A 13,405-nucleotide genomic window follows, 5' to 3' on the forward strand; every position below is an offset into this window, starting at 1 on the left:
TTTTTTTTTTTTTTTTTTGAGGAAAAGCACTAATACGTCATCGCATAAACTTATGCGCGTAAGATAAATTAAATTTGGTCTTGGATCGGACACAGAAAGTACATTTTGCTAGTTACGTGTAGGGGAACAGTTTTAATATGCTAGCTACTACAATCCCAATGCATAAGATGAGTAAAAAAGAGTGTTTACTATAACCTCTTTTAAATTGGGGCGAAGTTTGATGAGTCAAGAAATGAAAATGTGTACCTGAATCTTGGCGTAGTAGCATGTAAAAACGTCTATTTTTTTTTTTCTTCTTTTCATGATTGCGTTCTTACCATTGCAACTAACAAATAGGTTATCCTTGTACGACTTCTTTCAACTATATGATGTTTGGGCTTTCAACAACTGCTTGAGTATGCTAGCATATAATTCCAAAAGCAAAAAATAAAAAAACAACAAACAAACAAACAAAGGAAAAGAGTTGTGTGTTTCTAAAGTCCTTTGTTAAAATAGAATATAGAAAATAGAAAATAAGTAGTGTAAGAATAATTATTGTAAACTGAAATTCTAGGGTTTTTGTGGTATTAGTTTCAAAGATTAAAGCAACAAACACAGACAGCAACTGAATTGGTAGAACAAAAGTAGAGAGAAAGGAAAAAAAAAAATTAACAAAATAGAAAAAATTGATAGATATGTAGGAGTGAATTTACAACATACAACCACAGCCATACATTACTCTGTTGATACTACCCTTCAATTGATCAATTACCACTACTGCTACTCAATTGGAATAAACTCTATATTGCAACATGGACGTCACTGCTGCACCAGCTACTGGTGCTGCGTCAAACGTATGTATCTACTGAACAACTGGATGACACCTCCTCCTCTTGACATGGCGTTACTAACAATCCTACTGTTTTAGCCCAATGACCTTATTCTGCCACCAAAGCAAGTGTCTGTTGATCAAGCACCTTCTCCAAAGGAAGCCCTTCAACCGGAAGAATCAAAGAGCTCAACCCACAGTAGCAGCAACAATCAAAGGAGCAATCACAGAGGACAAAACGGTCCTCAGGGTCAATATAACCCACAAAAGAAGCTGGTTGGCCCACCGCCACTGTTGCCACCCCCAAATATCCCATTGGATGAGAAGCACCAACCACAAGCAGGAGCGAACCATAATTTCAATGGAGCACCATACAATGCGCCTCAAAATTCAAATCAAAGACAACCTTACCAAAACGGTGCTCCGCCAGCTGCAGCTCAAAGACAACAACAGACTCCAACGAGCAATGGTTCACCAGTGAACTCAAATTACCAGCAACCCCCAGCTTTAGCTAAGGACAATACAAGTGTTAGACCAGTAGCCAGCGCATCCAATGAGAGCTCAGGTGGAAAATCGACTGGCCGTTCAACCGTTGAAAAGCAAACTACTTCTGACACTACTGGAGAGACATCTCAGCTTTCGGCATATAAGCAGGCCAAGAACGGTGGCCTCACTCCAAGCGAAGACTTTGACATGAAAAACGTCAAGGGAAAACCACCTCCAAGAAAGCCAGTCGACCCCACCTTTAGAGGCTGGAAGGAAGTTGGTGGGTTTGAAGCTGATGATGCGTTGACAGCAGCTGATGAGACTGTCGATTTGCTATCGAGGGGTTCTGTTTTTGACCAGTACTTGCCGGCTGTTGCCTATGGTGATTGGTACCACAACGCAGGTTTTTTGATTGTGGGTGGTCTCTTGTCTTGGATCATTGGGTGGTTCAGATTCTCCGTTGCCCCATTGTTTTTCGTCATGGTGGTGTTTGCAGTCTTGTACAGAGCATCCGTGAAAAAGTATAGGGGTGTGTTGAGAGAGCAAGCTCAAAGAGAGTTTTCAGTAAAGACGATTGAGGACGATTATGAGACGATGGACTGGTGCAATTACTTTTTAGAGAAATTTTGGTACTACTTGGAACCTTCAATTTCGCAAATTGTTTGTGATCAAGCAAATCCTATTTTGGCAGGATTGCCCATTCCATCTTTTGTGACTTCTGTTTGGCTTGATAGTTTTACTTTGGGCACTAAACCACCCAGAATTGACTGTGTGAAAACTTTAATTGGAACAGCACCTGATGTTGTTGTTATGGACTGGGGATTTTCATTTACACCTAATGCAAATGTTGATGCCAACAACAAGCAATTGAAGAATAATGTAAATGAGACAATTGTTGTTAAAGCTACTGTATTTGGTGTCACAATTCCTGTTACTGTTGCAGATGTATCCTTCAAAGGGATGGCCAGAATCAGATTAAGACTAATGTCCTCATTCCCTCATGTTGAAACTGTCAATGTGTCAATGATTGAACCACCCCAATTCGATTTCAATACAAAACTTTTGGGAGAAGCCTCTTGGTGGTGGGAAGTCTTGGCATTCCCAGGCTTATATCCTTTCATCAACGAAATGGTCAAAAAATACGTTGGACCAATTGTTTTCAACCCAATGTCTTTCCAATTGAATGTTCAACAATTATTGGCTGGTAATGCTTTAGACTCGGCTATTGGTGTTTTGACGATCCGTGTAGATTCTGCCCGTGGTTTGAAAGGATTCAAGTATCTCGGAAACACTTTGGATCCTTACTTGACCTTTGGTTTCTTGAACAAAGTTTTGGCTAAGACAAAGGTCATTGACGATACTAGTCAACCAGTTTGGAATGAAACTTTGTATGTTCCGGTATCATCGTTGTCGGAACCATTGACTATATCTGTCATTGATTACAATGACATTAGAAAAGACAGACAGGTTGGTGCCGTTCAATTCGACTTGGAGACATTAGTGGATAACCCACATCAAGAGCATCTTACTGCGGCGTTTTTGAGAAACAACAAACCAGTTGGTGAATTACTCTTTGGTATGACTTATCAACCAGTCTTGCAAGCTGTGAAGCAAGCTGATGGAGCTACTACTCCTCCGCCTGATTTAAATACTGGTGTTGCAAGGATCGAAATCCCAGAAGCAAGGAACTTGAAGGGGGGTGACAAGGGTGCAACCACCAGTGTTCAACTCATTATAGATGGTAAATCTGTCTTGGAATCACCAGTTCAAAAGAACAACAACAATCCTGCTTGGGGTGCAGTCACAGAGCAGATTATTTTCAATCGTGCAAAGACCAAGGCAAAGCTTATCCTCAAGGACAAGAACGGAAAGCCAGTTGGCCAGATCGTCAAGAGTTTGAATGAGTTGATTGACGCGACACAGGTTGAACAAACATGGTTTCCATTGAGCAAAGGTGGTGAAGTTAGAATTAGTACCAATTGGAAGCCAGTTGAATTGGAGGGCGCTGGAGGAGCTGGTGGCTACACACCACCTATCGGAGTTGTTAGAGTTGCAATTGACAATGCTGAGGATTTGCGCAACTTGGAACACATTGGAAAGGTAGATCCTTATGCTAGAATTTTGGTCAATGGATTCGAAAAGGCAAGAACAGCTGCCGTTGAATCGAGTTTGGATCCAACATGGAACGAAATTCATTACGTCACTGTTTCCTCTCCTAACCAAAAATTAACCATTGAAGCTATGGATGTTGAGGCTCATTCCCCTGATCGTACTCTAGGTTCATTTGACATTCGGATGAATGAGTTTATTCAAAAAGATGAAAAAGGATTGTACGTTGAGCACGTTGATAAGAAGAAGAGAACGTCAAAGTTGGTGCTGAAAAAGGGTCCAAAAGGTTCCATCACATACACCATTTCTTTCTATCCAGCTTTGCCTGTTATGACTTTACAAGATTATAAAGAGGAGGAAGAGGAAAAGAAGGAGGCTGAGAAAAAGAAGAAGGAGAGGGAAGAGGAAAAGAAAACCAACAAGAACCCTAGTGGATTGGAGGATGCAAATCAAGAAAAGCAGGTCAGCCCTGAAGAAGATATTGATGATGAAGAAGTTGATGATGATAACTTTGGTCAGAAGCTTAAATTGTCCGTTAACCAATTAATTGAGTACAAGAGTGGTATCTTGGTATTTGAGATTTTAGAGGGAAATGTTTCAAAAAGTGATACATTTTTGCAAGTGTTTTCAGGTAATCATGGGTATCCTGACTACATCAGTAGGGAATTGAAGAAAAACAAGTCTAAGCTCGAAATGACTGGGGATACTACTATTACAGAGCTTGATTGGGCTGAGACTTGCTTTAGGCTTGTTAAAGATGAAGATGATAATAGATTGGACAAGTGTATTGCTGAAGCAAATATCCCCACATTGCAGTTGATCAAGAATGGTGTGGATAACCCAATGACGATCGACTTGGAGGGCAATGGACATGCATCGTTCAAGATGCAATTTTCTTGGATTCCACTAATTTACGCATCAGGAGTACCACCGCAGGATTCGAAAGATAACTCTGGTATTTTGTACGTTAAAGTCAAGAGTGCAGCTGGAATACCATCATCCGATAGCAATGGTAAGTCTGATCCTTATATGAAAGTCTATCTCAACACGGAAAAGAGTGCATTTACAAAGACTAAAACAGTCAAGAGGACCCTTGATCCAACTTGGAACCACAAAGGTGAAGTTGAGGTTGCCAACTTGTACGACTCGACTTTGCGCTTTGACTTGTACGATTGGGATGCCGTGGACGCTGATGACTACTTGGGTACTGGATATGTTGAGTTGGGATCTTATGACATGAAAGAGGGTCCTGTAGAGGTGGAAATTCCATTACAAGGAGAGCAAGGAGATCCTGCCGGTATGGCGTATGCTGAATTATCATTCGAGCCAAAGTTTGTTTTGAACGTGAAACCAAAGAGTCAATCTACTGTTGGAACAGTAGGAAATGTTGGAGTGGGTGTAGGAAAAGGTGTAGGTAAAGGTGTTGGAGTGTTGGGTAAAGGAGTTGGAAAGGGTCTTGGTGGTGGCTTCAAGGGTATAAGAAAGGGCTTACATTTGGGCGGAGGCTCACTGGAGTAAGTAATGATAGTAGGAGAGGTTTAATGTTAATTTTTTTGTATATTCTATTGTAAAAGAAAAATAGGTTATGAAAGGGTATTTCAGTTGTAGTTGAATGGATTGGATCATATGGTATTTGAGTGCGAGATGAGCTGGAGCAGTGTTTGTGTAATTTGAAAAGGATGGGTGGGTGATAATAATGATGATGATGGAAAGCAGAAGGAAAAAAAAAAAAAAAAAATTTAAAAAAAAATTTCATCTCAATGCAGTTCCATCGATCTATTGCAAAGCATATAACCTCAACTATCACCACACACAAACCATGGATATTTCCAAACCAGTTGGCTCAGAAATCACATCTGTTGATTTTGGAGTGCTATCCGATAGTGAGGTCCAAAAGTTATCCTCAAAGCAAATCACTAATCCAATTGTATTTGATAACTTGGGCCACCCAGTAAATGGCGGTTTATACGATTTGTCACTCGGTGCATTCTTACGAAACGTGTGTACTACATGTGGACTAGATGAAAAGTTTTGTCCAGGACATATGGGTCACATTGAGTTGCCAGTTCCTGTTTACAACCCAATGTTTTTCAACCAATTGTACATTTTTCTAAGAAGTTCTTGTTTATATTGCCATCACTTCAAGTTGAGCCATCTCGAGGTGCACTTGTTCAAGTGTAAGTTGCATCTCATACAGTATGGGTTATTGTTGGAGTGTACAGAGTTGGAGAACATGATGCCAGTTGGAAAATCTGCCAAGGAGATGAGCAGCAATGATGATGATGAGGACGAGGAAGCGGAGGGTACTTCTGTCGACGACAAGGCAAAAAAGGAGTTGATGGAAAGAAGAGAAAGATTTGTAAAGAACGCAATTTCAGCTGCCTTGAAGGACGGAAGAACTAGCTCCAAGGGGGTCATAACTGCATCAGTGGGTGAAGAGAGAAAGGCAACCATTCACGAATTTTACCGCAGGTTGTTGAGTAGACCAAAATGTAGCAACTGTTCAATGTATTCCCCAAGTTTCAGAAAAGATGGGTTTACAAAAATTTTCGAAAACTCACTCAATGACAAACAGATTACAAATAATAGAGTTAGAGGGTTGCATCGTCCAGATATGATCAAAAAGAATGGAAGTAGTAACTCCACTGCAGCTGATATTCCTAATATCAAGCACAAAGGTGGATCGAAATACGTGTTATCTTCAGAAGTTAGAAACATTATTCGTGCTGTTTTCAAAAAGGAGCAAGCAGTGTTGCAAAAAGTTTTCCACTCAAGACCATATCAGCATGAATATGTCAGTGGTGACATTTTCTTCAAACAGTCCATTTTGGTGCCACCAACTAGATTCAGATTACCTTCCAAGTTGGGAGACGAGATCCATGAAAATGCTCAAAATGAATTGTTGTCAAACATTTTGAAAACAACAGTGTTGATTGCCGATTTAAATTCCCAGATTTCACAAATGTATGAAGCCAAATTGAGTGGAGAGCAGAAAAAAATTGCATTTAACAGATTGATGAACTCATTTGTCACTTTGCAAAACGATGTCAATGCATTTATAGACTCAACCAAAAACCAGAATGCTCCAGCTGGGAAATTGCCGAACCCTGGTATCAAGCAAGCATTGGAAAAGAAAGAAGGGTTGTTTAGGAAGCATATGATGGGTAAGCGTGTTAATTACGCTGCTCGTTCAGTCATTTCCCCCGATCCAAATTTGGAGACTAATGAAATTGGTGTGCCACCAGTGTTTGCCAAGAAGTTGACATATCCAGAGCCAGTCACCTCACACAATGCGTCTGAGTTGAGACAAGCTGTAATCAATGGTCCCGAAAAGTGGCCTGGTGCAGTGCAAATTCAAAATGAAGATGGCTCTTTGATTTCATTGATTGGTATGAGTTTAGAACAGAGAAAGGCTTTGGCTAATCAATTGTTGACACCTACTGGAAGCAATTCGTTTGTTGGTAAAAAAGTATACAGGCACATTAAGAACAAAGATGTTGTCATTATGAATCGTCAACCTACATTGCATAAGGCCTCCATGATGGGCCATAAGGTTAGAGTTTTACCAGGAGAAAAGACATTGAGATTGCATTATGCAAATACTGGTGCCTACAATGCCGATTTTGATGGTGATGAAATGAATATGCATTTCCCTCAAAATGAAAATGCCAAGGCAGAGGCATTGAACTTGGCAAATACCGATAGTCAATATTTGACCCCAACTTCAGGATCTCCATTGAGAGGATTGATTCAAGATCACATTTCTGCTGGTGTATGGTTAACCAGTAAGGATACGTTCTTTACTAGAGAAACATACCAACAATTGATTTATGGATGTATTAGACCGGAGGATGGACACACTACAAGATCGAGACTTATTACGTTACCGCCAGCTATCTACAAACCCGAGTTTTTGTGGACTGGTAAACAAGTAATCACAACGATCTTGTTAAATATCAAACCTGACAATGTACCTGGTGTCAATTTGGTCTCGAAGAATAAAATCAAGAGTGATTATTGGGGTCAACACAGTAGTGAAAATGAAGTAATTTTCAAAAATGGTGAGTTGTTGAGTGGTATTTTGGATAAATCACAGTACGGTGCTTCTCAATTTGGTATTGTTCATTCCTTGCACGAAGTGTATGGTTCTGAAGTTGCCGGAAAGGCATTGAGTGTTTTGGGAAGATTGTTTACCAATTACATCATGATGACTGCATTCACGTGTGGTATGGACGATTTGAGATTGACCGAGGATGGTAATGAATGGAGAAAGGACATTTTGAAACAGTCTGTTGATGTTGGTAGACAAGCCGCCACTGAGGTGACAAACTTGGCTGATAACACTTCTAACGATAACAAAGAATTGAGGAGAAGATTGGAGGAAATCTTACGAGATGATGATAAGTTGGGTATTTTGGATGCCATTACTCAATCCAAAGTAAATGCCATCACTTCGCAAGTTGTGTCAAAGTGTGTACCCGACGGAACAATGAAGAGATTCCCATACAATTCTATGCAAGCGATGGCTCTTTCTGGTGCTAAAGGTTCCAATGTCAATGTCTCACAAATTATGTGTCTTTTGGGGCAACAAGCGTTGGAAGGTAGAAGAGTACCAGTTATGGTTTCCGGAAAGACATTGCCTTCATTCAAGGCATTTGAAACTGATGCAAGAGCCGGTGGATATATCAAACAGAGATTCTATTCTGGTATCAGACCACAAGAGTACTATTTCCATTGTATGGCTGGTAGAGAAGGTCTTATTGATACTGCCGTCAAGACATCTAGATCCGGGTACTTGCAACGTTGTTTGACAAAACAATTGGAAGGTGTGCATGTTAATTACGACAACTCAGTTCGTGATGGAGATGGAACCTTGATTCAATTCCTTTATGGAGGTGACTCCATCGATACTACCAAACAATCGCACATGAACCAATTTGAATTTTGTTTGGAGAATTATGATGCATTGTTGGCAAAGTATAATCCAGGAGAAATGGTTGAGAACTTGGATACTTCTAAAGCATTGTCGTATTCAAAGAAAGTACGCAAGTCGATGAAGAAACAAAAGGATGTGCCACATTACGAACAAGAAATCAAGTATGATCCAGTCATTAACACATACAACCCTGCCAAGTATCTCGGTTCAGTTTCCGAAAAGTTTCAAGAAAAATTGGACAAGTTTGTGTCAAGTCATCCAGATTTGTTTGCTCAGTCCAAAGAAGAAGCTAAATCTAGTGGCAAGTTAACCGAAAAGAAGTTCAGAGCCTTGATGCAATTGAAATATATGAGATCATTGGTTAACCCAGGAGAATCGGTGGGTATCATTGCTTCGCAATCTATTGGTGAGCCATCGACACAAATGACATTAAACACGTTCCATTTCGCTGGTCACGGTGCTGCCAATGTGACATTGGGTATTCCGCGTATGAGAGAAATCATCATGACTGCATCGGCAGCAATCAAGACTCCACAAATGACATTGCCAATCTTGCCTGATGTGAATGACCAACAAGCTGATGCATTTTGTAAATCTATTGCTAAAGTGGTTATGTCTGAGTTTGTTGATAGTGTTACCGTTACTGAAACGACATCACAAGAAGAGGATGGATCAAATAGTAGGTCATATGTGATCCATTTGGGATTCTATACCAAGGATGAATATGAAGCTGAGTATGACATTAGTCAAGAGCAGTTGGAGAATGTGGTTACGCAAACATTTATTCATGCATTGGAAGCACAAATTGTTAAGGAGGTCAAAAAGCAAAAGAAACCTGATTACATGCCAACAGTTGGAAAATCTGCTGGTAAAACAGATATGGAGACTGTTAGTGGAAAGATCAAAGAGTTGAATGAAGACGATGAGGAGGATGATGTTGATGAAGAAGAGGATGGTGCCGATTTGGAGGAGCTGAAACAAAAGGTTAAGCAACAGGTTTCATATGAAGGACCCGATGACGACGAGATTGAAACGATGAAACGTGCAGAGGAAACCAGCGATGAAGAAATGGAGGATGCAAGAGATAGTGATGATGGATCTGCTTCATCTTCCGACAGCGATAGTGACGACGACGATCAAGAAGTGGATGCTGATGGCGATTCCAATATGGAAAAGAAACCCGAGTTGTCACGTTTAGCCAAAGACCGTCAAGCTGAAGTTATTGCTCAACATAATATGGTTACCAAGTTCAACTTTGATGATGAGAATGGTGAATGGTGTGAATTCAAACTTGAGTTGAATGGAAACGAAACGCAGAAATTGTTGATGGTCAACATTGTTGAAGAGCTTTTGCGTAAAACTGTTGTACGTCAAATCCCCCACATTGGAAGATGTTTACGTCCCGACCCAGATGCACTGGGAAAGAGAATCTTGACTACCGAAGGTGTTAACTTCAAAGCCATGTGGGAACAAGATGACTTTGTTGATGTCAATGCCATCACATCCAACGATATTGCTTCGGTGTTGCATACATATGGAGTTGAAGCAGCTAGAAATACTATTGTCAATGAAATTTACCGAGTATTTGATACTTATGGTATTAGTGTTTCGTCACGTCATTTGGACTTGATTGCTGATATGATGACACGTGAAGGAACTTATTTGGCATTCAATAGACAAGGTATTGACAGTTCGACATCTAGTTTCATGAAGATGTCGTATGAGACAACGTGTCAATTCTTGACCAAAGCTGTCTTGGACGGCGATCGAGAAGAGTTGGAGAGTCCCTCAGCAAAGATTGTCTTGGGTAAATTGGCAAATGTTGGAACTGGGTCATTTGATATTTTTGCAAAATTGCCTAAAGTTTGAGAACAAATAAAAAAAAAAAATACCATACGTAGATGTTTATTTATTTTTTTTTTGTTGTATATTACAGATTAGAACCAATTGAACATTCCAAAGGATTTAGGGAAACTGTAAGAAATCCGAAAGTACGACTTGGTGTCTGGCATATCTTAAAAATAAAGCATCAGTTTTCCATCTTGTTTGCGTCAACAAAATAAATGACAAGAGAAATGGGAAACAAAGTGAGGTGATAACATGACCCCCCCCTCCCCAAAATTTTTTTTTTTAAAAAAAAAATAAAATAGTGACACATATGAATGGCCACACTTTTAATGGATTACTTAGCATTTATCAAAAGATCTGGTTAGTAGTGGGAGATATTTAAAAGATGTGATTAGTCGTAGTATTTTCTCAATATTGAATAATCTAGTTTTAATTCTGCTCTAGTGTTGTTTTACTATGTCCAAATCGTTGTTTGCCAATGTAGTCAGTCACAAATCAGCAGAGACAATTGCAAATTATGCCGAGTTTAATGACAGGTTGAAGCACAATGTGCTCGTGAGGCAATTGTATGATCTCGAGTATGAAATGGGTTCGATTGACGAGGTGCTTCTAGAAGCCGTAAAGGAGGAAGCGGGGGTTAATGAGAAAGAGGAGGTGGGCGATTGGGAATGCTGTTATTGTATTAACGAGAGGGACAAGTCTAGTGAGGTGAACTATATTGATGGGAGTGGAAAAAAGGATCAAATAGAGGACAAGACGGATGATGTAGAGGTTTATGAATTTGAGTTTACTTCGAGATGGCACCAAGCTGTTTCAGCAATGCCTGGTTTACAATATACAAGAGCTGGAAGTGCCAAGCATATACAATCATTGATAACTGAACCAAGACTACGAATTACACAGTCAGTTTCTGACAAGATTAGGAATCGTAACTTGTCATTAATACGAGTTAATACAATATAAAACCATCATTGAAGATATAGACAGTATTACAAAGAAACAACACATTTATTAGATAAAAAGCTCTAGAAACGTCTCTCTTTACACCACTATGATGCGTAACTCACAGTCTTTGCTCCCTTGTCTTTTTTTTTTTTCTTTTTCTTTTCAATGCTTATACGTTGTAAGCAGCAATGATCAAACTCAAGACAAATGATATTTTGAAACTTGGGTTCTCAAAGACCAATTGCTTCAAATTGATCTTTTGCTTTCCAACGGTAAAAATGTAGTTCCATGGGACATTAATGATATTTCTGTTTTGCAAAAATTCAACAAGTAAGAAGGAACTCAAGGAAATGAACACAAATACTTGAGACAATTTACCCAAGATAATCCCAACAAACAATCCAGTGACCGACCCAATGGTTAAATCTTCATAGTTTAAATTGTTTCCCCATCTGGATTTGGTTGGGGTCTTAGTCACTGGTTGGACTGAGACGTTTGAAGCCACTTGTTGTCTAGGAGTAGCAGCATAACCGGCAGCGTCGTTGTAAATTGACTTGGCAAATGCCGTAGTTAGCAAGAAAGAAGCACCAGCACTAGCAAAGAACAACTTCAAGATGTTTTTGCTAGATGAGTTGGATCCATAACCGTGTTGATGGTAGTGTTGGTGTTGTTGCTTTACAGCGGTCAAGACTGAGTTTGATCTAGGGAAAAACAAATTAGTCGTAGATGACACTGTGGGTTTGGTGCTACTTGACAAGAATCGAATTGAAGATGCTGCTGATGATGGCGATCTTGATGCAATTGCTGAGCGGTTAAGGATAGTTGGCAATGTTCTAAACATGATTGAGTGTTGTAGTAAACTTGTCAACGCGCTAATTGAAAATGTGTCAGATGAGGTATGTATATATGTACATATATATATGGATGCGTGTGTGTGTATGGATATATGTCTTTCAGTTGTTACTGTTGTTGAAGTAAAGCGGATATATTTATGTTCCGAAATTATAAAGGTGGAGAGAATGCTTTTTGTGTCTTATACAACTTGGAATAACAAAAGAACTGACAAAGACATCTGATTATCACATGATTGGAAGAAGCCATGGACAGCAGAGGCTACGATACCTTGGATCTTGCTGACAGCTATATGGACAATAGAGTCTCTAATATCAAGTTTTGTGTTTGTTAAGTATGGTATAGCAATCATAAGTTCATGCATTTTACCACTACGGAGTTAAAAACGCTGTATAACCGGTGTCTATTTTTTCTTTTTTGTTGGGAAACGCAGAGAACACGAGAGAAAAAATACAAAAAAAAAGCAGAGGTCATGTGCCAGTGTCGAGTCGTATATAAGAGTTTGCGACATTGGAATTTTCAACGGATATTAGCAAAGACTCTAACAACACAGATAACTTCCGCCTGCCCACACAAAAGATACTTCAAACACTTTACGTATACCTCTGTCTGTCATAAACAATTAGAAAAATGTGCTAACAGCGGAACTCACTTCCCTACTTGGCTTTTGTAATGCTAGCTAGTCGTGGGGGGAATTTGGGGGAAGGGCGGAAGGATATTGAAAGACACAGAGCGACAAGTGGTAGTGGTTTGACAGCGCACGTGTAAATCACGAGAAAAGAAGAGATTTTAGATGAATCCGGCACACAATTGGATCTTGCTGACGGTTGAGGCTGCACAGTCTTGTCGCAACCCCTATTTAGGATAACTGTGATGTGGGAAAAGTTGTACTCGCCAAATTTGCACGACTCATTAAAGGTCGTGTATTTCATAAGAATCAAAAAGTGTCCGTATTACATAATCTCTTACATAATAGGAATTTCTTTTTCTTTTATTTTTATTTTCTTTCTTTTTTTTCTCTCTTTCTTTCTTTTTTTTCTTCAAATTCCAGCCAGCTGTTATTGAGCTAAAGTACACTACTCTTCCACAGTGAGACTCTAGAATTGTACCCATATTTTATTACTTGCATATTCTATATACTTATTAACAAAGAGGGTGTGTGGCTATATAATTCTTTGGCTTTTCTCACTTTTCTTTTCTTTTTTTTTTTCGTTTTTTTCTTCCCTGTTCATTTGCGGCACACACACTACTTAAGGCATATATATATATATATATATACATACACACTACAAGACTGTAATAGTGTTTGTTGTTTAACTACTGCTGGTATTGACTGCATTTTTCCTCATACATTGGCTCAACCCAGTGTTTTACATACACAGAAAAGAAAAGAGACACGTCTTGTGGTAATTTTTTTTTTC

The 13,405-nt window shown here is 39.4% G+C and overlaps 4 protein-coding genes across 4 annotated transcripts; 3 read left to right on the top strand and 1 right to left on the bottom strand. All coding sequences in view use genetic code 12, as the record gives it.

The window, feature by feature from the left end:
* Window positions 1-791: 791 nt before the first annotated feature.
* Window positions 792-4,921, top strand: KGF57_003625 (tricalbin; the record flags this gene model as incomplete). Its single annotated transcript, XM_051753064.1, has 2 exons — window positions 792-833; window positions 908-4,921. 2 exons carry the CDS (start codon window positions 792-794, stop codon window positions 4,919-4,921), a joined length of 4,056 nt encoding a protein of 1,351 aa, XP_051607836.1.
* A 301-nt stretch (window positions 4,922-5,222) lies between these two features.
* Window positions 5,223-10,208, top strand: RPA190 (DNA-directed RNA polymerase I core subunit; the record flags this gene model as incomplete). The annotated part of the gene is made up of 1 exon (XM_051753065.1): window positions 5,223-10,208. The coding sequence occupies one exon, from the start codon at window positions 5,223-5,225 to the stop codon at window positions 10,206-10,208; it is 4,986 nt and encodes a 1,661-aa protein (XP_051607837.1).
* A 435-nt stretch (window positions 10,209-10,643) lies between these two features.
* KGF57_003627 (uncharacterized protein) lies at window positions 10,644-11,150 on the top strand (the record flags this gene model as incomplete). Its single annotated transcript, XM_051753066.1, has 1 exon — window positions 10,644-11,150. The coding sequence occupies one exon, from the start codon at window positions 10,644-10,646 to the stop codon at window positions 11,148-11,150; it is 507 nt and encodes a 168-aa protein (XP_051607838.1).
* Window positions 11,151-11,301: 151 nt separating this feature from the next.
* KGF57_003628 (uncharacterized protein) lies at window positions 11,302-11,973 on the bottom strand (the record flags this gene model as incomplete). The annotated part of the gene is made up of 1 exon (XM_051753068.1): window positions 11,302-11,973. The coding sequence occupies one exon, from the start codon at window positions 11,971-11,973 to the stop codon at window positions 11,302-11,304; it is 672 nt and encodes a 223-aa protein (XP_051607839.1).
* Window positions 11,974-13,405: the final 1,432 nt, after the last annotated feature.

Source organism: Candida theae, assembly GCF_024610275.1.
Source record: "Candida theae strain CBS 12239 chromosome Unknown scaffold8, whole genome shotgun sequence".
Classification (NCBI taxonomy): domain Eukaryota; kingdom Fungi; phylum Ascomycota; class Pichiomycetes; order Serinales; family Debaryomycetaceae; genus Lodderomyces; species Lodderomyces theae.